Source organism: Argiope bruennichi, chromosome 4, assembly GCF_947563725.1.
Source record: "Argiope bruennichi chromosome 4, qqArgBrue1.1, whole genome shotgun sequence".
Classification (NCBI taxonomy): domain Eukaryota; kingdom Metazoa; phylum Arthropoda; class Arachnida; order Araneae; family Araneidae; genus Argiope; species Argiope bruennichi.
The window spans coordinates 49,510,757-49,536,820 of record NC_079154.1 but is presented as its reverse complement, the minus strand read 5'-3'; the positions used below and the strand labels follow the sequence as shown (position 1 = coordinate 49,536,820).

Genomic DNA, 26,064 nt, shown 5'->3' with positions numbered 1-26,064 from the left:
TTCATGCACATCTTGTATGAACATCGATGGAGAAATTGGTTTTATAGCTTCCTCTTCGCAAATGTAAGTTAGAGGTCTTGAGTTGATTACACGCTCGCAGTCTGCCAAAACCGTTATCATCTCCTCATAATTGAGACGTGCATGTCCTAACACTTTCTTCAAAAGATCTTTTAAAATTCTAATTAATCTCTCCCACCATCCGCCCCACCAGGCAGCAGTTGGAGGATTAAACTTCCAGTCAATAGAGTTTATTGCTCCATATTTTTGGATACGGTTCCAATCCAGTTGTTTTAAATAGTTGGCTGCTCCAACAAAATTGGAGCCATTATCGCAGTATATTGTTGTGCATCTTCCCCTGCGAGAAACAAATCTCCTAAAGGCCATTAAAAAAACATCGGTCGATGCAGCAGTAACAAGCTCGAAATGAACTGCTCTGTACACTGCACAAGTAAAAATTAGAACCCAGCTCTTCTTGTCTTTAAGGAATAAAGGTCCAGCCATATCAACGCCAGTTATCTGAAACACCGCAGCATCCTTTACTCTATTTTCTGGAAGGGGGGGACTTATAACTTCTATGTTCTTTGAGCTATATCTTTTACACGTAATGCAATTGGCCACCACATGTTTCACCGCTTTTCTTCCATTTAGGATCCAGTACTTTTCTCTAAGTGCATTCAATAGTATCTGGACTCCAGCATGACAGTTCTTAACGTGAGCATTATAGATTAACCGCTTTACCACTTCATGCTTCGGAGGAAGAACAATAGGTTTAAGAAAATCTTCACTGTCCTTGCGATAAATAATTTTAGTTTTCAAACGGATGATGCCAAGATCGTCTTTAAATACTTGTAAGGTTTTTAATCTCTTTTCTTCTTCTGGGAGAAAAGACTCATTCTGTATCATAAATAAAACCTTCATTTCTGCTTCCTGAAATTCTGTAGCGGTTAATTCACCATGCTTCTTCTCAGTTATATTTTTGCAGTTGTTCATGAAGCGGAGGATCCATGCAACAAGACGAACTATTCTATCATAGTTCGAAAAATATCTGTAGTACCAGTTTGCAACACCACAGGCTTCATTATTTGATAATATAAAAGTCGTCTTAGACTTTTCCTTTCTAATCTCTTCTTCATTCCAATCATGGTTGGTGGAACCCATAATGTTTTGAAATTCAAAAGCATTTTTCATCCATTGTGGACCCTCCCACCATCTTAGGGAGACTAGATGTTTTGCCTTGCAGCCCCTGGAAGGTAAATCTGCCGGATTCTTATCACCAGGTATGTGTCTCCATGATGTAGGATTACTCAACTTCCTTATCTCTTGGACTCTGTTCCTAACGAAGACAGACCAATTTTCTTCTCGTAATATCCATGCAAGCACTGTTGTAGAATCACTCCAGTAATATATCGTAACATTTTTCCAACCAAGAGCTTCAACAACTGAATTCGCTAGCCTCGCTCCAATCACCGCCGCAAGAAGTTCCATTCTTGGGATAGTTGTGCCTCTTAAAGGAGCCACTCGAGATTTCGCTGCAAGTAGAAATAGCTCGATTCGACCATTATTTTCTATTCTAAGGAATGTAACAGCAGCATATGCATCTTTGCTTCCATCAACAAACGTATGAATAGTGCAGTTGCTTATATCTTTTGAAGATGCTTGAACACACCTAGGAATCTGTATGTCAGACAAATGCTTAAGTTCTTGAAACCACTGTAGAAATTCTTTACGAAGCTCACCAGTTACTTCTTCATCCCAACTTGTACCTAATGTCCATGCCTTTTGTAGCATTATTTTTGGACAGAGCATCACTGGTGCAGTGAATCCAAAAGGATCAAATACTTTATGTACTGTAGATAACATACTCCTTTTAGTTACTTTTTCCACATTAATGCCATCCAGCCATTTCATGTTAATTTTCAAAGTGTCTAATTTCTTATTCCAAATAAGACCTAATACCTGAGTTTCTTCCTTTGAATTAGTTTCACAGTCGCCAGACCCTTCCCATTCTCTAAGATCAAAACCACCTTTTGCCATCAAGGTTTTAGAATTGTCAATGAATCGATCTAATTGGTCTTTACTGTCGACACTAGTAACGACATTATCAATGTAGAAACTCTCCAAAAGTCTTTTCTTCAAACATTTTTCAAATCCTTCACATTTTTGAATATGGTACTCAATTACTGAAGCTAAAAGAAAAGGGCTACATTTTACCCCAAAAACAACTCTTGTGTGACGAAAAACTCTCAATTTCTTTTCTTCTCTATTTTCCCACCACAAAAACCGAAGGAAGTCTCTATCCTCTTTACGAATACTAATTTGCAGAAAAGCTTTCCTGATGTCAGCTATAACGCCAAGCTGTCCCTCTCTGAATCGAAGAAGAATATTTGGAATAAGCTCAATGAGATTAGGACCACATTCCAAGCACTGATTCAAAGATGGATAATTTGCTAATCTCGCTGAAGCGTCAAACACCGGACGAATTGGAGTAGTGCTGCTGCTTAGTTTTATCACTGCACGGTGAGGTAAATAATTACCATAAGAGTTCATTTCGTTGGTAGGAACTTCCTCGATTATGTCTTCATCTAACCAATTTAGAAGAATATTTTCATATTTCTCATACATATTCATAGCTATAAGTTTTGAGGTAGTGTAGTCGAGCCTTTTCCTCGCCAAATCCAAGTTGTCGGGCAAAGGTGACTTATCATCAGACCATGGTAAACAAACCTCATATCGACCATCTTTATTAATTGTTACCGTTTCTAGAAAATGCTCCTTGGTCCGAAGATCAATCTCGTTCTTAGATTTTTTCTCAACAGGATCATTGATTCCGATTGAATCTAATTTCCATAAATTTGTGATTTCAGCTTCATTTACAAATAAGGACAGCACTGTTAAAGCCAGGTTTTCTTCCGAAGATTATTCCTGTGGTACCTTACCCATTAAGGTCCATCCTAAGAAAGTTTCTACAGCGACAAGACCTGAAGATAAGACTTTTCTTTTGCCAGTTAACATTTTCCCCATAACGTCAGCTCCAATTAGAATATCAATGCCTTCACAAGTATCGCTAATATCAGTTAGATTAATCTGATTTTCCTCTAATTCTTTTATCCAGGGACCTTTAAAAACCGGTCTAATATTGTCACAAATGATAGATTGATCCAGAACTTCAAAATTACAGCCGAAATCTCCAATCAAATTTCTCAATTTTACTTTATAACAATTATGTTTAAATTCATTAGTGATAACGCCACCAAAAAGAGAATGTACCAATTTTTCACATCGAACGGGTGTATAATTCATTTCTTCAGCTACACTTTTCAAAATGTAAGATTTGTGTGATGCAGAATCAAAAAGTAACCTCACAATTTTCTGTTTATTATCCGATACCACTTTAGCTTTGAGAGTTTGAAGAAATATCTTAGGGCTGTGTTTATTAAAATTAGCCATATTAACATCTAGTGCGGGTTTATCTTTTTTTCCCTCTACAGACATCTTTTGCGAATCAAGCACATCACACATTATAGGAAAATGTTTTTTAGAACATATCAGGCATTTTAAAACTGCTCGGCATCTTTTAACTGCGTGAAATGGCGATAAACATGCAAAGCAGCATCGTTTTTCCTTGACTATTTTTTGTCTTTCCGATAGAGTCATTTTTTGAGCCGTAAAGCAATCTGAACTTGAATGTTTACCACCGCAAAAAACGCAAGATTTCTTTACATATTTATCTGCAGCAGTCGTTAACAAACCTATAGCTGTAGGTACTTTATTTCTCAAATTCTCCGAGCTATATTGTTTCTTTTTCAAAGGTCTGTATTCTTGGCCCTTTCCTAAACCGAAACCGGCTACAGCCAAACATATTCTTTCTTCTCCTTCAACTTCCGTTTTCAAAAATTGCATCAAATTATCCAATCTTCCTTTCGCGTCAGAGTTAATACTGGAAATATTACTACGATTCCAAGCCTTTAAAAATTCAGCTGGGAAACACGATTCAACCATAGGATACAAAATGGATGCACATTTATCTGTGGTTACACCTAATGTTTCTAATGCTCGTAAATATGATTCAAGCTTATCATACAAAGAAGTTAATGAAAATGTTTCTTTTGTTTGCACAGAAATAATTAATTTTAATAATTCTCTCACATATACTTCCACTAAAATATCTTCTCTACCAAAACGCGATTTTAAACCATCAATAGCCTTTTGATAGTTGGCGCCAGTTGGCGGAAAACTTTCAACAACCTCTCTAGCACGAGAACCAGAAATTGTTGCTTGAACTAGGTACTGAAATTTGTCTTCTGGTGCGATATCCTCATCTTTATGTATTTGCTCAAAATGACTCCAAAATGGGAGCCAATCTTTAATATCGTCGCCAAATTGTCTAAATTCTAATCTAGGCAGTGTAAACTTTCTCTTATAATTATTTAAATCAGCAGTAGAATTAGCAAAAAATGACTCACCTCTATTTTGAGATTGTATTCTTGCCAATTCTATTTCTTTTTCAATTTCAAGCTGCAATCTTCTATCTTCCTTTTCAGCTTCAAGCTGCAATCTTCTATCTTCCTTTTCAGCTTCAAGCTGCAATCTTCTATCTTCCTTTTCAGCTTCAAGCTGCAATCTTCTATCTTCCTTTTCAGCTTCAAGCTGCAATCTTTTATCTTCCTTTTCAGCTTCAAGCTGCAATCTTCTATCTTCCTTTTCAGCTTCAAGCTGCAATCTTTTATCTTCTTTTTCGGTTTCTTCTTTTAATTTCCTTTCCGAAATAACATTACTTAAAAGTTCTTGAACGAATTCTGGATCATTCTTATATTCACAACTTTTTAAAATAAGATTTTTTAATCCAACTATCGTAATATTTTCTGATACGTCTTCTCCAATTTCAGACGCAACGTATTTCAGATCTTCTTTTTTAAAACCTTTTATTGCTTGAAACATCTTGATTTATTTTGTTTCGAGAAAATCCTGTCGCGGACGCCAAAAAATGTTAAAGCTGCCTAAGAAAAACACCGTTTTCTTTCGCTTTTTATATTAAAATAGAAAAACGATATCCCACCGGTAAAAAATTCAAACTTTGTTTATTCCATCTTGGGATTGATCTACAAGTTGCCATCTACAAAATGAGACAGCAAAAAATATTTCTTAAATAACGTTGCCATTCTAAAATAAACAAATAAATAAAATAAAATATTAATACATTTTCAACAAATTCCAATCGGTGGCCATTTTGGAAAGTTTGGCTCGAAGTTGTGTGAATCTTCGGTGAAAATTAATTAAATCACGGAAAGAGCATGTCAAATTAGTGGCGAGAATTTTATTAATTTTGAAACTGAGGATAAGCTTAATTAGGACTGCAATAGATAAGAAATTACTGATTGAGTATCTTGAAGTTCATTGGTAGAAGGTGAAACAGTGCAGTTATTGTAATTTGAATCTGAAAGGCGTGGATAAAGCAATTTCGTCCGCATAAAAGAAGTGACATACTTTGTTTGCAATTATTTTTAACAATTTATCACAGTAAAAGAGTTGATAAAATTCAGATGTATTCTTACAGAAAATCCAAAAGGCATTCAGATAAATAAGTGTGAAATTGAAACTTAAAAGTTTTTCACTTCAGCAAACCTTCACACACACACACACACACACACACACACACACACACACACACACACACACACACACACACACACACACACACACACACACACACACACACACACACACACACACACACACACACACACACACACACACACACACACACACACACATAAATTCAAAATGATGTTTTTGCCGACTTTCTTATTTATTGGGAATAATGGTAATGTTTAATTTCAACCAAATATCTTATACATCTCAACAAAGTAACTTTAAGCATCAAATTATGATAGATACGAAGTTGTGTTATTTTAGTACCCCAAAACCTGCTCTGTTAACAATGTACATGAACCTTTTAATGGGGGTTTGTCCCAAAACATCATAGTATTATTAAAAGCTTAACTGCGAGGGTTGTCTATTTTCACGTTTCGTAGCATTCAAACTTCATTTTCTTACAGAACACAGAACACTTTAGACAGAAACATAATCTGTTATCGTTTATTTTCAACAATAAAAGAAAATCATATGATTAAATATTTAATAAACAATGAAAATCAAATTGAAAAATTAATAAAAAAATTATTTCCAAAAAATTAGAAATAAATTTCACGGCCCTTAAATAAATATCTAAGAAAAATAATTTTCGAAATTTCAAAACAGTTTAAAAATCGTATTAGTGCAATAATATTTAAGAATGTTATTGTGAAAAAATGGAAAAATGTGTTTGACTTATAATAATTTTTTAAAAAAAATCAATGCAGGACTCATATTCTTCTCTCTACACTTTCTGTTTACTATTACAATGTACAAGAAGAAGACATTAGGCTGTCTGTCATTATGTCTACACTTTCTGTTTACAATTACAATGTTACAACGAAGTATTGAGGAAATATTGTAATCGTCAAAAAATTCGAGCTTGAGATTTGAGACCCCGCTCAGTTCGCGGCCTTACCCAAAGTACACAATTTTTTGCTGAGGAGGTGGTGTGGTGTAATGTATAACACCTTTATTGGAAAATGCGTGAGAAAGTTTCTGGTTTATTATTATTAGATGCTTAAAAAATTTCACTTCGAAAAAAGAAATAAAATGTGAGTTTTTTACTATTTCAGAAAAAAATTAACTTTTTAAACTGCTATTTTATTTAATGCATTGTCGAAAAATAGTTAACAAAGTTTATCTCGCCCGTTTTGTTCGATTTGAAAAATTCAAATCTTGAGAATGCTACCATTATGAATATTTGATTCGTCAGCGCTTCTGAAAATTTACGAAACAGATGGTCTAAAAATGAAACAAAAAGGAAACTTAGACGCGTGAAGATGCTCGAGGTAGGAACTGATCATGCGCATATTTTCCTCTTCTCTTTCTTTTTTGTTTCTTTTATCTTTCCATTTGAAGGGCTTCCGTTTATTAAATCGCTTGAGAGCACCTCTCCTACGCAGATGGAGAGAGAAATATATCTCTTCCTCCCTTCCAAATAATATATATACTTTTTTAGTGTTTTTTTCCCTGAGGAAATCTCTCAGGTTTCCTACCAAATGTTATACACACGATGTCAAATACAGATAGAAAAATATTTTTTGTGAATTTGTAAAAGGCAGCCATAGTGTAACATGTTGCGATTTAATTTTTATTTATAAATAAAGTGAAAAAGACTTTAAATCTGTTGATTTTTTTGCTTACTCTGTTTATTGGTATTTCAGTTACGGAATAAGCAACGGTGGTTGTTTATAGGAAAGGATGCGAAATTTGGTCGTTTAAACATTTTTAAAGTGCAGTGATAGAGAAGTGAAAATGAAAAATGTTCTTTTTTACTTTCTCGTGCCGAAGTACAGAGAAAGTATAGTAATCGACAAAAAATTCGAACTCGAGATTTTGGCGAATCTCCACGTTTTATACATCCTTGAGTTCGAAAAAGACATTTTTGGAAATATCCGTCTGTCTGTCTGTGACTAAAGATAACTTAAAATGCTTTAAACTAGACGAATGACATTAATAATATGGTCTTTCAACCAAATTGTCAGATTTCTATCAAATTTTGTGTAAAATTTGTTAAGAGGAAGTTCGTTTGAATATAAGTTAGCATGAGATAATTACGAAACAAAGACAGCTAGATAGATATTATTCAGTACATGGAATTAACATCTATATGTAGACACTTTTCAAACTTTGAGCCAAATCCAACAAGGGATTAACCGTCTGTCCGTCTATTCTTATAGAAATATATGAAAGCTATAACTCAAAGATACAATGATCAAATTTGGTATGGGATTTTGTGGCTACAAGTGTAGTTTGTGTCAAATTTTTATTTCAATCAGTTGAGGAAAAACTAATCTAAAACGCAAATTGAACTTTTGGATACTGTTAACCACATATCAGAGATTAATCGCCAATAAACTCGCCAAGAATGGAGCGACAGATTCTGTAAAAATACTAAATTCATGCCAAATGTTAATATTTCGTGACTATTATACGCCATTGCCATGCAAGGCGTTCATTGGGATTTCATCTTTATTACAGAGTATGAGAAAAAGTTGCGGGGAGACCACTCCCTTTGGTTTGAAATTCATGCCAAATGTTAATATTTCGTAACTATTATACGCCATTGCCATGCAAGGCTTTCATTGGGATAACATCTTTACAACAGAGTATGGGAAAAAGTTGCGGGGAGACCACTCCCTCTGGTTTGAAATTCATGCCAACATTTGGCACATCCCCCCCACAACTTTTTCCCATACTCTGTAATAAGCATGTTATCCCAATGAACGCCTTGCATGGGAGTGGCATATAATAGTTACGAAATATTAACACTTGGCATGAATTTCAAACCAGAGGGAGTGGTCTCCCTGCAACTTTTTCCCATACTCTGTTGTAAAGATGTTATCCCAATGAGTATGGGAAAATGTTGTGGGGAGAACACTCCCTCTGGTTTGAAATTCGTGGTGCAGATAGTAAATAATAAATAATATGCTGTATACTCATGTATTATAATTTATATTAAAGAATCTTGAGACATGTAGTTCGACTACAGGGTTGGGGTCAGATTCTGTATTGCTTTGTACCTCAAGCTTTCTACATTATATTGAATACTTTATTCCCTTCCTTATTTCATGGCTCATAGAGCTAGCAGGACACAAAGAACGTGTTTTGGAAAAATGTACTGTAAAAATCTTAAGATGTGTCGTTTGAATAAAGGAATATATTTAGGGTTTGCAATTATTATTTTATCTCTCGAAATTTCTACATCATGTTGCCGCATAGTTTCTACATCATACTGATACCAAATATAATCGCCGTCGCTCAATCGGCAGAGGATCTCATTTTTGTTTGGTGAGTCCAGGTTCGAATCCCAACCACGATGTTTTAGCCGAAGACTTGAATTCTTTTATTTAAATTCTTATTTATTGTTTATCTAAGACCTGGAAGGTTCCAGATCTTTCTTAAATATTCGGATTGGATTGTTCTCGAACATTCTAATGGATAGTTCACAGTCTCATTCTGTTGCGAGTTGCTTCGTTCTAAACATCTTCTTTACATCTTCGTGACAATATTGAATAGATTCTTTTATTTTTTACATATTGGTTTTGAAAACAAACAATTCACATAAAATGTTTTCTGTACATATTGTGCTTCTTGTTAAAATGACCATGAGACATGCATTATGAAAATAAGAGTATAGTTTAAATTTCGAAATAACGGTTTTTTTTTCAAAAATTTTACATTATATTAAATAAGTTTCTACATATTTTTTTTTACTTCTTTGCTTAAATAGCAAATAATACGTTTGCCACATATTCAATACATATACATAGTACTGCTTTTTAAAAGAATCTTAGGTTATACATTTCAAATAAAGCAATAGATTTAGAATCTGTATAAATGTGATTTCGGAATCATAGAAGCTCCGTATGGCTCTCCGAGTTGAGATGATTTCGTTTTGCCTTCACTGTGATTGGATTTCCAGTTTAAATTTCTTTACCGAACAGACGAAATTTCCATTTGGAATGGAATGGAAATAGGGTGAAAGAGAATCTAGACGAACAACTCTGTGCGCCTCCAGTTTTAACTTTATTTCTCACGATAAAATAAATTATGGGTAAACGCTGGTAAAAGCTGGGTTTTGCAGAAAACAAAATTATTAGTTTATAATAAGTGGTAATAATTCAATTTCAGAGAGAAATGTCAATTTGAAAGCAAATTAATTTTGATGAAATACAATTGAAGGAAAACTTTAAAGTAAAATCGAATCGGTAGTATGAAATATTGTAGGATGATAATATTTTATGTTTGATTCTTTTATCTTTATTTTTTTTAAATTTATGATCAGTGATAACATGCACTATAGCAACCAGTGGCGGATTTCTAAATAGGCAGACTAAGGTTAACCCTCAGATTAGAACCGCTTGGTTTAGGGGTCCGCAAACAGGTCAATCTATCTTACAACTAATAAGTTTGTAAAATAAAAAGTTTCTTAAATCAAGAAAATTTTATATCTGCAGTGTATTTTTACGTTGCATTAATAACTATTCATTAAATTAGTTATTTTACATACTAGTTGGCAAGTCATGTAATGTTTTGGAAGTTTATTATTTCCTTACAAAAGCTAATAATTAAGTGTTTTTATCAGGGATAAAAAAGTCATTAACTAATAATTATGTTTAAATTTTGAAGAATTTTATTCCTATAATCATTTACTTCCATAACACATGAAAAAATAAAAATACATATATTTTTATTAAGTTATAAAAATAAAAAAAATATTTACATATTGATTAAATTAAAAGGTGTTGAAATGTGAAATTATTGAAAGAAGGGCCACATAATGTATGTTACTGAAGGGTGCAATATTTCTAAATCTACCACTGACAGCAGCGATAACACTACACACACACACACACACACACACACACACACACACACATGCACATGCACACACAAACATACACATGCATACACACACACACACTGTATTTAAACACCTCGTAACGGGCATGAGTATACAAATCTTATAACGGAAGCAATGAAACGTATATTTGTAAAATATGCTTGAAAACCTTTTCAACAATTTATTAACTATGTTATAGAAATAAAATAAAGATAAGAATATTATTTGTATTTTCAAGTGATGTAAAACTGGTTTTTGGATAATCATGCGCTTTGAAGTTGATGAAATAAAAATGTTAAAATTTAAATTAATTTTTAATAACAAAATTTCTTATGATTTTCAGAAAACCCTTTTCTCAATAGCACCTACTATCCAAAAAGAAGTTTCATGCCTACTCTTCTAGATCTAGATTAAATGGTGTTATGTGTTTTTATAATGTTTTGAGTGATTTTTACATAGTGCAATTATCAGTAACATGTCAGCCTATAAACATTATCGAATTATTATCTCTCTCTCACACACACACTCGCACACGCACACACATATGATCTTCTTAAAATTGAGTTAATTGTCGTGACATTGCAACCGCAAATATAATTATGCATATGGGTAGTCCAAAAAAGTTATTTCAAATATCTTTACACCGTGGGAAAGTTGCCAGTTGGTCAGAAATATAACGAGGAAAAAATTAATTGAATATTAGATAAATAGTTACTGGAATTCAAGAAGGTAAATCTGATTAAAAAAAGAGTACATATTTATAAAAAAAAGAAAAAGAAAACAACATCTATATGGCTTTGAAAATGCTAACCATCGAAAAGAAATTATTTAATTAGCTAATTCTCCTGTCTTCTCACAATAATTAATTGTGTTAATAACAAAGTTTTCTTGGGAAACTTATACATTAATCTTCATCACTTGGCAGCTAATCGATAATGATTTTAATCTCAAGTGATCAGATGTCTGCATTGTACAGGACAATCATCCTTATTTGAGATTATTTATCCCAAATTAGTTCTATTTATACTTCAAATGATTATCATTATATTATGTTGGCATAAATTAGTATTAGTAATATCAATATGGATTAATTAGGGTTAATACAAAATGGTCATATGGTCGGGATTAAACAGGCAGATGTCATCTGATCGCGACTCAAAATTATGGGGATCCCCACAAAATGGTCTTAATTTTTTGCAAAACGGGCCCGTAATATAATTTAAGGACGGAATGGATTTTTGAATTATTTTTCGGGTTTATTTTCTTCCCAACTCAAATAACTAGAGTGGGCCGGACTGAAGTTTAGAAAAATAGGGTTGTTTTATTTTTATCGATTTTTTCTAAACTTCTGAACAAAGTTTTCTGAACAATGATGATTGTAATTTGAACTTTTGTAAAACTCTGAAAAATGATTATTTTAATTTGTTCGTTTTCTAATTTTTTAAATAATGAATGATTTTCAGAAAACAATGGTTGTTTACTTTTTATCGAATTTTTCTGAACTTCTTAACAATGGTAATTTTTTTTAAAATAATAATGATTGTAATTTAAACATTTTTAAAATTCAGAAAAATAATTATTATAATTTGATCGGTTTCTAAATTTCTAAATAAGGATTAATTTCAGAAAAGTATGGTTATTTTCTTTTTATTGAACTTTTCAGAAATTCTATATAATGATGATCGTATTTTGGACTCTTTTAAAATTCTGAAAAATGATTATTCTAATTTGAATATTTTCTAAATTTCTCAATAATGAATTACTTTAATTAGAATTTCTTCTAATTTCTAAAAAACTGGGGATTTTAATTAAAAAAAGTTTCTAAATTTCTAAACGATGAATTATTCTAATTTGGACTATTTCTGTACTTCTAAAAAATGATGTTTTTTTTTAAATTTTTGATCAATAATAATTTTAATTTGACTTTATTTTATATTAATAGCATCTGTTAACGAACATGAATCTGATTTAAAATGCTTTTTTTAAATAGTACAATAAAAATACATACAAATTTTGAGAGCTGAAAACTCAAACTTATAAATCAAACAAAATAAATATGCTACTTCTTAAGAAAAAACTTATATTATTTGCTGAAATAAACGACAAATTAAAAGGCAGATGAATATGCACTAGTAGTGTTTTGCCGAAGACGACGACCGCCCACATTTATCTGCTGGCGCGTTTTATCTGAGCTTTGATTAAAACTTCAAGAGACAGAAAGTAAATACAGACTTCAGTTCTCTCAGCCATCAAGCTGCGTAATGGATTGAAGCAGGCATAAATATCTGAAATGGGGACAGAAATTGCTAATAATGATTTACCTGGAGAGCGAAGAAGAGAAAAGAAAGGCCAAATCCTCTCTCGATTAATAATAATGCAGCTACAGGATTCTCTGTCTTTTCATATCGTACGAAATTAGAATGCCTGAATTTTACTTTTTTTATATAAAACATATAAACCTTTTATGAAGAAAATTTTGTACGATATTTAAATTAATCGTAAAGTTATGGCATTTCTAAGTTTGAGAAAAAAACAACTATTAGAGTTGCATCTGTTTGTGGATCGATTATTCAACTTATGGATGGATGAAACTTAGAATATGGTTTTATCATTGACATTGAAGATAAGTATTTTGACATTGAAGATAAGAATTTTGAAAAAATTTGGCAAGAGATGGATTCTAAATCTGCTATACTTATACATATAAATGCAATAACTTAAAATCGCAAAAAATTAGACGAGTAACATTCATTAAATGATCATTATGCAAAAATTGTCTGTATCTAATTTTTGATTAGATGCATCAAAAGATAAGCTGGATTTTTTCATGCTTACGCCAGCGCATAATTCAATGAGCTGGATAAATGAGATGTAATATGCAATTTTGGCACCAAAAGTTGTTGATCTGCATCAAATGTTGGCTTTTGTTGGTGAATGGGATATTTATATCTAATTTTGGATTAGATGCATCAGAGGATAAGCTGGATTTTCCCATGTGAACGTCAGCGCATAATTCAATGAGCTGGATAAATGAGATGTAATATAGAATTTTGGCACAAAATTGATCTGCATCAAATGTTGGCTTTTGTTGGCGAATGGGATCTTTATATCTAATTTTGGATTAGATGCATCAGAGGATAAGCTGGATTTTCCCATGTGAACTTCAGCGCATAATTCAATGAGCTGGATAAATGAGATGTAATATGGAATTTTGGCACCAAAATTGATCTGCATCAAATGTTGGCTTTTGTTGATGAATGGGATCTTTATATCTAATTTTGGATTAGATGCATCAAAGGATAAGCTGGATTTTCCCATGTGAACGTCAGCGCATAATTCAATGAGCTAGATAAATGAGATGTAATATGCAATCTTGGCATCAAAATTGCATCAAATCTGCATCAAATGTTGGCTTCAGTTGTTGAATGGGATCTTTATATCTAATTTTAGATTAGATGCATCAAAGGATCAAAGAATGCTAATTTTAGATTAGATGCATTTTCCCATGTGAACGTCAGCACATAATTCAATGAGCTAGATAAATGAGATGTAAAAATTTCCACACGTTCTGTTTATAGGTGGTGAAAATGGTTGTCCAGCTGCATGGGACAGTCTCTTCTGTTGGCCTCCTACCGCCGCAGGAAGTACCGTCTCGCTTCCTTGCTCCTACATCTTCCCGTTTCTGAGGCAGGACAATGCGACAGGTGGGTAGGTTGTGTGTATTATATTATATTCAGGTAACTTCCTAAAGCAATAAATGGCAAATTCGAAAACAGAATGATTTTTCATTTTTTAAAATTTGACTGTTGAAACATGACTCGCAGATATACATTTCAATTTTAATGTGATTGCTTCATCATTGATTTCACTTCATGACGATTTTATAAAAATGGATGTAGAAAGCTTATTAATTGGATGTATGATGTATAAAAGTGGCCATCATTATCATTAAATTCTCAGTCACGTTCATATTGATAGCTTGGAAATGTCAATTGCAATTTTTATGCATATAAATTTTTTTAGGACACATCATCAAGGTTTCTTCTTATATTTTTAGTTGATCTAAAGTATTTTATTCTATTACCTTGTTTGGATTTATATTGCTTTTTTTTTGCAGCTGTCGCCTTTCGTATTTGTGACTATGAAGGTAATTGGTCAAATGGAGGGTGGACCAACTACAGTGAATGCGAAAAGCTGGAAATTGAGGTGAGTTGCTCTGCAATTTTTTTTTAAATGATTGAATGTATTTGTAGTTATGGAGAAAATGAGTTGGCAGCTAGAAACATTTGCTCGTCACCTACAGCAAATTAATAGAAATGGATGTTTTAGTTATTTTTGAAAAATGAAACAATCCATTTGTCGAAAAATAAGTATCTATTTTCAGGAAACATTTTTAAATAACGGACGTTATTTTCAGCTTTGTTTTCGTATTTCTATTATTTTCTGAAAACAAGTTCTAATAATTACTGTGAAATGTCATTTTAAATTTAAACAGTTTTGAAGCAGCTATTTAAATACACTTTTTGCGATTCGATAAAATTCAATAAAATATTTGAATTTAACCCATAAACTTCCAATAGTGGTCTCAGTTATTGGAAAATAAAAATCGATATTGATTTTGTCTCAGACTTGCAGTATACCATGTAACCAATTGGCTGCACGTTTTTATTTTCATTTATAAACTTCATATGACTGTTCAAAAGGGGAATATTGAGAGTATTTGTAAAAACCTTTTTTAAATGCCTTTTGATGAACATTTGTAGCAAAGACCGATATATGGCAATAGCGGTACTAGAATTAGATTTAAACCAGAAACTTGGAATAATTTCTGCTGTTAAAAATACTATCAAAATATGATTTTTGCATTGTTAAAAAATGTATTGATAAAAAGGGGCCTTTATTTTTATAGCAGAATCGTGATGCATAATGTGATTTGTGTTTATTTCATAATATAGCCATGGCACATTTTAATGATTATTTTTTTAAATTTCACGAAAAAAAATAATTAAAATTTTTTTAAACAATTTTCTTAAATTATTTGTACTTATTCAAAACTCACAGATTTTTTTGTAAAAAAAAATAAAAATATATAGACATTATGCATTTTAAGGTGAAGATTAGCTCTAGTTATGATCCACTAAATATTTCACCCTGATTAACATCGGTTGTATCTGGCCTCCGCTTTATTTGTCATATAGATTAGCATTGGTTATATCTGAATATATAATGATAAGTGAGTGGAGTTAAATCGTTTGACATCGGAGTCACACGACTCATGTAACAGCGCATTTTATAGAATATCTAATAGCACGCTGTTTTCACCTTGTGCTGTGATGTTGCATGCTTTTTTCTTCTGTTGAATTCCAGACTGACATTAACGCCATCCAATTGATGTACATTATATGATTATGAATTGATCCAAATTTGCCACCACACCATTGACATCCACGAAATACATAAGAATATCAGCTATAATCGACATCCATCTACGATCTATTCGGCTTCATCGATAAAGCATTTGAAAGTTCTTTGAAAAAATTCGATAAAGATAAGATGTCGGAAGCAAAAATGTGATCACATGGCGATGCACACTTTTGTTTAAATATATCTAACAAGCACATTGCCTTACTTCATGCTGTGATGTTATACCCATTCCTTCCTTCTATTGTATTCCAAATTAAGTAGGCGCGTTGCATTTATGCATTTGCATTAATATGAATTTACAGTATTTGCCATCACTCCACTGGCATCCACGAAACACATAATGGCGTAATATGTTCCGTCGAGATTGTGTATCCGGCTTCTTCAAGAAATTGATGGAAAACTCTTTGATTTAAAACAAGATTCGGAAGCAGAAAAGGGATCACATGATGATGTACACTTTTGGTATGAATTTCGTTTCAATGATGGCACTATGGAAGAATGAACGCCGTACTAAAAGGATTAACCCTCTGACTGCGTAATTTTTTAAAATCAGTATTTAGATCGCGATGTTTGCGTCGTAAAAACAAGCATTCTAAACTGCGAAAAACGTGAGATGCAATAGGAAATGGAATGATTGCCAAGCCGCAGAAATCGTGGGATAAGCAGCTGGAGGATTACGATTTTGAAATAATTAATATTCTTGCACTTATACATTACATTTTTTGTGTGCTTTTATTTATTCTTTTTCTTCCATTTGACATCAACACAATTAACGTAAGATATCTGACTTATTGATGCAAAAGGATTATTTCATAGAGAGCAGATGCACGATAGTTGTTTTTAGACCAATTAAATTTCGCAATTCCAGCTCAACAATTTCCTTTTATCATGCTAAAGTCTTTTTTCCAGCGTTGTAGCAAAAATCGATAGACGTACAAAAAATTCAGAATTTTCAGTTTCTTTCATGTCTGAAGGTCGGAAATCTAAAGAACGGCAGTTTCTTTTGACGGACAAATGTCCCTAGGCGATCATTCAGATTCACCTAATGATAAAAATCGTCTTTGATGTGTTGGGGGGGGGAGGAGAATGTAGGGCAAATTTTTTTCTCTCTCTCTCAAAAAAAATATATTTGATCGGAATTTTATGATAGGAAAGAAAATGTTCTATTCAATCATTGTCTTTTGAAAAATTATTGTGTGTAATAACGAACCGAATTTTTTAGACACCACTATTTATTTACATGTTTAATTTGGCCTCATAAAAATATTTTTTTGCAGGAAATGTTTTTATTCATTTTTTTTCTGTTTTCAAAACTATGTTTTAAACTCATTACATATTTTCTAACATTTTGAAAAAAAAAAAACTAATGAAACAATTCATCCCGAGGTGTAAAATGAAATTTTCATTAATGTTGAATTAATGAAAATAAGTAGAAAATCTTATTTTTAAATATTTTTAATTAAATATTTAACTTAAATCGAATTATACATTTTTTTTTACATTTATCTTTGTAAATATAGTGGACTCCTGAGTATCCGGTTCACGACAATCCGTTATCCGGCCTAATTTTCTTTTATTGTAATTAAATGAGGAATTCAAGGCGTTGTATTGGTATTTAAAAAAAAAAACTAAAACTGTAAATTTTGACTCTTATCTTAGGCTCAACTTTTCATATCTGTGTAATCATTAATCAGTGAAAAATAAAATCAGTTTGAGCCAATTTTCCTAAGAACTAGGACCTACGATTTACTTTAAAGTTTTGTTTTAGTTCCCTACATTTAAGTTATTCATTACAGAATTTATGTTAAAATGTGAGCAACTTATATCCTTTAACTTATTTTTTCTCTACTAAATTCTTGAAACGTGCAGTACAGTATATTCAAGGCGTTGAAGGCTCTATATGTACTCAAAATATCATATAGAGCCTTCTATTTTACTTCGACAAGTTACCGGCAACTGCTTCTATGATTCACCGGGCTGTGTCCACATTCTAGATGGCTTGAGATAAATGGAGGGCTTAGTACTCAATACGAAGTGATAAAATACGTATTATAACAGTGAGTTTTGGTATTAAAACTTTGCCTTCCAGTGTTGATGGGCAAATAAATAAATAGTTCACAGAACTCCAGCCTATCCGGCTTTTTTTTATCCGCCTGCCCTTCCGCCACATTAGGCCGGATATTCGAGAGTATACTGTACTACTTATATATATTTGGAATGAATGACTAAAATAAAATCAATTTAATTCAATCACAGGAAAGAGATCCTGTTTCGCCATTTGCCATTAGCATCATCCTCCTGACAGTCTCCTCAATCTCTCTGATCTCCCTTTGCGCAGCTCTCGTGGTTTTCTCAACATTCCGGTGAGTTACATTCTTTATACTGTATCTTAAATGTCATTATACTGAAGGTTAAAATTCTTCTGTTCTCTGATGTCGCGAATTCCTCGTAATGAAAGGAAGAACATATAAGAAAATATTTATTTTAATAATAGAAGTATACCTCAAAATCCCCCAATGATAAGGAGATAACTTGAAGATGATGATGACTTGATTATAAGTTCTGCCCGTAATTTAAGTCTAATGTTCACTATAACTATATATATAATATAGTTTGTAATCCTGTATATCCTATATATCCACTATTGTATAAATTATGCTTATAATTCTAATCTTTAAAATAACGTAAGTCCTGACTATAATCTCGACTATATTCTAAATGTCCTGTTAAAAAGGCCTTAACTCGATTTAAACAGCGTAAAGTCGTGAGCTTGAAAATTCGCAGAACATAGAATGAAAATTAATCATAGTGATAAAGCTTTTCAGTTCTCTTAGAGAACTATTTTAAATTTGGTTAGAACCTGTAATCTAATCAACAAGTACTAGCTGTTGTACCTGGATAATACAACAGTTAGTATTTGTTAATTGGTAAAGTACGAAAGTGTGATTGAACTAGATTACTCGCCAAAAAAAAATATAAGGATTTTTAACTTTTTTTAAGTTTGAAAAAGTTTGGGGTTTTCAAGTTAGTATCGTAAACAAAGGTTACGGTTTAAGGTACTCGGCAAACTGAGGTTGAAATATAGAAAAAATCTTTTTCCGATTTCCTTTCTATATTTCTTCTAAAAAGATAGCCTCAGAAACAATAATTATGCTGATAACCAAATTTTTTATTCTTTTTGTGATATTTTCTGAGAATTTCAGTCATTTTCAAGTCATAATTTTAAATCTATGTACATATAATAAACACTAGTTTGAGTCTAATCCTTTTTCATGATATAAACGACTAAAATAGGCGATGGATGGAATTATTTTACCAATCATGGAAGTAAAACCTTTAGAATTATTTTAAATGCAACAACTTTTATGTTTAATTGACATCTGGTTTTAAGTATATTTTTATTCCGTTCCAAAGAAACGTGAGGACTGTTTTGGGATGACTATAATTCTAAACCCTGATCAAATGATTAGGGCATATTTATTCCCCGACATTTTTTTCTCTTAGCTTCCGCTCCACACAAACAGAAGGGCATTTGATCCTAATAAATTTGACTCGTGTATGAGACTTGTTTACACGGTGGTCCTTCAATGGGATCGGGTTTCAGATCTGGAATCCGTTTCCGAAGCCGATACCTTTTTGTGGATTCAATAGAAATTTCTTAAACTCTGAAGCAAATACACCAGAACAGTGATATGAGATCGTGCCAGATTGGAATGGAGATATCCAATACGTTTTTTGGTTATACATGCTACAAATAAAAACCAGCATTCCTTATTGTTACTGCTCATTAACTCAATGTTATGATTTCCTGTCTTTGAGTGTGTAACATGGTGGCTGATGAAAATGCTTTGGCATAATTTGATTCGCATTCTCCTCTCATTCACTAGTACTTGGCTTCTAAAGAAGCCAAGATGCGTCGGCAGATGCTTACCGACATAATGTTTTAAACGTTTGAAATTTTGCAATGAATCTTTTTGAAATTTGTACTTTTTGCTATTGAATTAGAATTACATTGGAACGAAATAAGAGCGCTACGGAAACGATTCGCCTCTGGTCAAATCGATTAGGAAGTAGTACAATGCAGGATTGAAACGGGATTTTTCCTTAAATTATAAATTGGGTTATTGTATCAGAATGGCCAAATTTTAGAACTCAAAATCTACGATTGAATAAGCAATGTTGTGAGCCTCGATGAAAGTAAAGGTCCCAAAATGAACGCAAGATTTGAATTTGCCACCAAAGTGTTGGCAATCTTATTAAAAAAAACCGTTTGGCAGCTGATAGTTTAGGGTTAGTAAAAATGGAGCATTACACGATAGAACAACATATTTTCATTGTTGAACAATATTTCAAAAATAGTGAAAGTCTAGCGACCACAGTTCGAAAATTTGAGAATTGGCCCTCTAGATCGTGTTATTTAACACATTAGATTTCTTTTCACAGGATTATTTGAAGTCAAAGGTCCATGCCGAAGCGCCCACAAGCACGTCTGCATTGAAGGAGGAAATTCAACTCTGCATCAACGAAATTCAGCCACATTTATGCAAAATGGTCATTGAAAATTTCAGAGAAAGAGTGTATATGTGCCAGCAAAGCCGTGGAGGCCATTTGTCATATTCCATACATAACCCTATACTATGTACTTTACTATTCAATAAAAGTATAACAATTTAAAGAAAAATCAACTGTGTTTTTTATGTAATTCAAATCTTGCGTTAACACGTTATTCTATCGTGTAAAGTTCAATTTTTACTAACCCTAAACTATCAGCTGTCAAATGGTTTTTTAATAGGGTTGCGAAACCTTTATTGAATGAATGGTGAGAAGTTCAATTTGCGTTAATTTTGCCGTTATTTAAATAAAATAGATTGTTTGCTATATTTAGGAATTAATATTTCACGTATGGAACGTTATATAATAGTCAAATTAAAGTTTGTAGTTGTGAAAATGTAGAGTTACTGTTTAATATTTGGATGGATCGAATGAAAAGTTGTTGGAAATTTAAAATTCTTATTATTAGATTATTAGTTAAATAATATACAGTAAGCAATAATGCAATAGCATTCAAGCAATAATTTGCATACATTTCAAATTTTGTTTAGAATGAATAGAAGTTTTTATGTATAAGTTGTTATAAATTTATGAATAAAGGATATTTTTTGAAACAAGGCATTTCTTCCACCTATATTTCTCATTTGTAGGAGTTTAGAGTGTCCCAGGGTCCGCGTCCATCGCCAGTTGTTGCTGTCCCTCCTCCTGCATGCTTTTATGTTGATCGGTGTTGCCGCAGCCGGATTGCATCCTGCTCAACTCCTGCGCCATGCGGTAAGTGCCTTGAATTAAATGTACTCGGAAGACTTGAAACACAAGGTGTTTATGAATATAATATTTGCAATTTAGGAGCATTAGACATTATGAATGTTTCATATATATATATATAGTACGATTATCGGTAATTCCCTTAGATGTTTCTCAAAATAAATAAATAGATAGATAAATAAATAAAAAATGAAAATGAAACCAGAGAAAATTGCTTTCTCGAAACTTTTTCGCATACTCTCCGATAATGATCTTATCTCTTTTTCTCTGTATAAAATTTTGGATCCGTGGATAAGCCTGCGAATATCTTGCATGGCATTGGTGAACGATAGCTATGAAATATAGATCTTTGGCATGAATCTACCATTTTTGCCAATCTGTCATGAGAATATGTATTTTGGACCCCTTTTTGGTAGACCGACACCAAAATTTTAGACAAGAGTAAGATAAAATAACGAATTTTGTTGATGTAAGTCATTGCGATTATGTATTATTGTGTTTGCATGCATATGGAAGAATACACCGACAGATGATCAACAGTTTAAGAAATTTGGTTCAAAATTAGATAAGTTTCTATAGTTTAGATGCGGAACCTCTGTCGTTAATTTTATTTATCGACCTCTTTGCGTTTTATAGTTATCGAGTTCACTTGTACTCGAACAGCCAGACAAACGGACTTTTTGCGAATCGATTTCACTTAAAATTTAATACAAATCTACAAATTTCATCATAATTCCACGTACCAAATTTCAGCTGTCAAGCTCGAAAGGTTTTTGAGTTATCTTGTTTACAGACAGACAGACAAGCAGACATAATGCCAAAAACGTGTTTTTCGGACTAAGGGAAGTCTGAAACTTTGGAGACTCGTCAAAATCACGAGTTCGAATTTTTTGACGATTACTATAATAACCTCTTCGTATACGAAGAAGTAAAAATTGGTAGTAGCCAATTGGTAATATTGCTAATGTAAATAATGCCAGGGATATCTTATTACCCTTCTACATTTAAATTTTATAAGGAATGCCATTATTACACTGACATTTTATTTACATAATGTTCCTAACCCCCCGGGGGGGCACCTCGAAATGAGGATGAGATGCTTCCGGCATGGTGGGTGGATCTCGCCACCCTGGAGGGTAACTAATAGGTAGAGGATCTGACTCCTCCCATCGATGACGGGGCGTACTTCCTTCGGGGAGGGTTGTACCGTGGCCGGTGATGGCCCTTAGGACTCAAACACAGTTCTCACCAGTGTTGCTGTTGCAGCGGTCCGGTCATTCAGTTTGATGGTTTAAATCCGTGTGCCTTCGTGGCGGGTCGGAGAGTCAGATGGCTGACTTACATAATGTTCCTTAAAATATGTGTTTAAGGCGTCTACTCCCTCATACCTAGCCGTTACAAAATACGATTGAATTCAAGTTATGTTTCTGAGAAACAATTTATTAAAATTACTAATAAGATTGCTTTGTTGTTGTTTCACAGGATTGGCTCTGCAAGACCTTGCTCGTTCTCAAGACATACAGCGCCATGGCCAGCGTCCACTGGATGTTCGTTGAGGGCCTGCTACTGCATGCTTCTGTCACGACTTCCGTTTTCGACAGGCACGCTCCTTTCCCCCTCTACTACTCTTTAGGATGGGGTAAGTATTCTACGTTTATACAGTCGTAAAAAAGCTGGATAGACAGTGCCCTAAATGAATACTGTAATTATTTTGAATGTATGGGTATGCAGATATTTGTAAGTACATTTATCGGCGGGTGTGTTCAGCATTTTACTCTCATACAGTTCATTTACCGATATTGAGGTAATCATTTCGTTGCGTAAAGGGTAGATTATAGATTTATTTGTTCCTTCATAAGAATCGCTAAAGGTTTTCTGAGGATTAATAAATATTTCTTTTACGCTTCGTGTAATTACGAATCAAGGTTTAATCCTTTCACGACTAAGGGAGACATTTCCCACCAATTTAAAATCGATGATTGTCGTGCTTAATTATAATTTAACAGTCATACTATTCTTACTTATCTGCATTTTTTTCTACAGAATGTTCAAAATAGAACTCATTTCTATTTCAATTATATAAATGGAAACGCAAATTGGAACGCATAATATATGTACTGTTCGTTTCACTTTCCTGAGACTACTACTTTTCGTCGATTCTATCTCACCAAGGGGTAAGATCCGGAAAGATGAGCGCATTTTCGGAATTCTTCGTCATTCCTTGACTTTGATTTCCACCCTTTAGATACTTTTTCGTTAAATGCTCTTTCCCATGAGTGTAAATATCGTGTCGCTTCTGACCGTATTATTTTATTTTAATTCAAAATTTATTAATTTTATTTCCGCGAGTAATCCGAGTGTACTTTATTGTTAAATGTAAACATCTCCTTTTTTTATTCCTCTCATTCCTATTTTGACGAATTAAACCCATCCTAACTCATGCGCAAAGGCGCGGGGTTTTTAGAATACGTTGGCAAACAATATTATGTGCAATACCCATTTTTGCTTCACAACCAAAAGAAATTGCCTGACAGAATATCATAATTAACATATCATTTTGTGCAGTAATTTTATTTCATAATTTTGTACTATTTTAATTAACATTTTGTTATAATAAACCAATAAATAGAAAGCATTGGATAATAAGCGTACTTATAATTTGTTTTAACTTTTTGGTCCATTAGGGAAAATATATAACATAAAATTAAAAAAAAAAAAACTTCACATTGTTATGCATTTTTTTATGATTTATATTTATTTAAAATCTAAACAAACTAGAATAAGCAATTACATACTAATATTTACGCTTAGAAACCTTATGGTTCTGTAAAGGATTAAACAGACAAATCCTGTGTTATTAATCTATAGCATCCAGAAGTTTGGTCTAAAAAATACAATTTATTTCTCTGGTTCCTATAAGAACAAAGCATCTTGCAATTTGCATAAATAATAACTATCTATGATACGATAATCTCTCAAATGAAAAAAAAAAAGTAACGTATACTTTAGCCCTAAACATGAGAAATTAAATTGTAATAAATAAAAATGTCTAATATGTGTTTTGGGGCTGAGTAATTAAGTATTCATACCTAGTGTTGAAATTGCTATGTGATATTAAATGATTAAATATAAAAAAAATATGAGATTGAAATTATTTCTTAGTTAGCATTCGTAGGTACCATCTTGAAAATTTAGAATTTATTATGAATCATTTAAATGAAAAACGCACAAGGCTACTCCTCCATACGAAATTAAAAACATTCAGATTAAATATGAATAACGAGTCCATCCGAAAGCATTGGTGGAAACTAAGGTTGAGTTCTAAGGGTCATCACGGGCCACGGTACAATCCTTCCTATAGAAAGCCCTATTTTTCCCTATCTAATTAAAGGCATTCGAATTAAATTTGAATGACCGGACCACCGAGACAGCATAAGAGGGATCTAAGGTTGAGTCCTAAGGACCATCACTTACCACGGTGCAGCCCTTCTCGTGTGAAGTTCGTCCTGTCATCAGAAGGAGGTTGTCGACGCCCACCATTTCTGTTCCCACTCGGGTAGGAAGAACTAACCACCATACAGAATACCGGAAGCTTCTTATCCTCATATGAGAGTAATTTGTTGTTGTTGTTTATAATGGTACTTGCCATGGACAAGCTGGCTGACGAAGTCAGTGATTTTAAGCCAAGGGAGCGTCTCTTGTTTTAGTAGCGCCAACTAGGGCCAAGAGTACGTCTTAGCTATTCACGCACCACATTCGCTTGCACAACCCCTTTTTACAGGGAGGTACATTCACACCTCTCACAGATAGAACAGGAAGAACAACCATGCCCGAACCGGGACAGAATGAATCCCGATCTTTTCAGTTAAATATCATAAATATAATTCACAATATTTGGAATCCTAGACATTTTTTTGATCATACGATGCATGCAATCTTGAAGAATTCAAAGTTTTTCTTCATTATTGTAGGCATTCCTGCACTGTGTGTTCTGATATGGGTGGTGCTAATGTCTCTGCACTGGAAAAAAGGCTGCTGGGAAGGATACGGACATTCTCCTTTCATCTGGTTTATCACAGCGCCCATGATCGTCGCACTATTGGTTAGTAGATTGTTATTGAATATTATTCATTTAATCTCACGACCAACACCAGTCAAAATAACTAACTCGCTATCTATCTTCCTTTTGCTATTAAATTCTTATTGAATTCATCAAATAGAGTTTACCATAGACTTGAAATTTCAGAATTCATAGAAATTCTAGAATCACGTGATTCAATTGGTTCTATTTGCAATGAAAGCTGAAAGAATAATAGATGACACAAATATTATTTATAACTAATGAAATCTTCAAATTCCACAGTAATATTGAAATAATTAATTTCAATTTAAGGCCTGATAGTATAACTTAATTAATGTTATTTTCATAGAACCAGCGAATGTGTCTTATGTTTTTACCTAAACTGCACAAAAACTGTTTTCCAAAAGTTGGAATTTTGCATAGAATTCTTGAAAACAGTTTAGATATATCAAGTGCGCTGAGAATGGAAAATATTTAGAAATCATTGGTCAACCTACAGCGATTTTCGACTTATGAATAAACTTTTTCGATCACGTATGATAACGCAAACGTAATTTTCCGAAAAGCTTATCGATTAGGGAGCTTAAGAATAAGACATTTTAAACAATCTTCGTTTCTTTTTAGAAAGAGAGACTTAAAAATTATATCAGATGAACATTTAAAAAGGATGATTAGTTTAGTTTAGCTCTATACCATTTCTAAGTAACTTTAGGGAGTAATTTTAGATGATCCTCATAACAGTAGTCAGATGATGAGCACG

The 26,064-nt window shown here is 32.8% G+C and overlaps 1 protein-coding gene across 1 annotated transcript in view; it reads left to right on the top strand.

Moving 5' to 3' along the window:
- Positions 1–26,064, top strand: part of LOC129966561 (calcitonin gene-related peptide type 1 receptor-like) — a 70,893-nt gene that overhangs the window by 21,626 nt on the left and 23,203 nt on the right. Inside the window, exons 2-7 of the mRNA XM_056081010.1 lie at positions 14,059–14,184; positions 14,598–14,686; positions 18,161–18,267; positions 21,106–21,229; positions 22,706–22,862; positions 25,195–25,325. Of these exons, the coding sequence (XP_055936985.1) occupies positions 14,059–14,184; positions 14,598–14,686; positions 18,161–18,267; positions 21,106–21,229; positions 22,706–22,862; positions 25,195–25,325 (734 nt within the window). The remainder of the gene's footprint in view (positions 1–14,058; positions 14,185–14,597; positions 14,687–18,160; positions 18,268–21,105; positions 21,230–22,705; positions 22,863–25,194; positions 25,326–26,064) is intronic.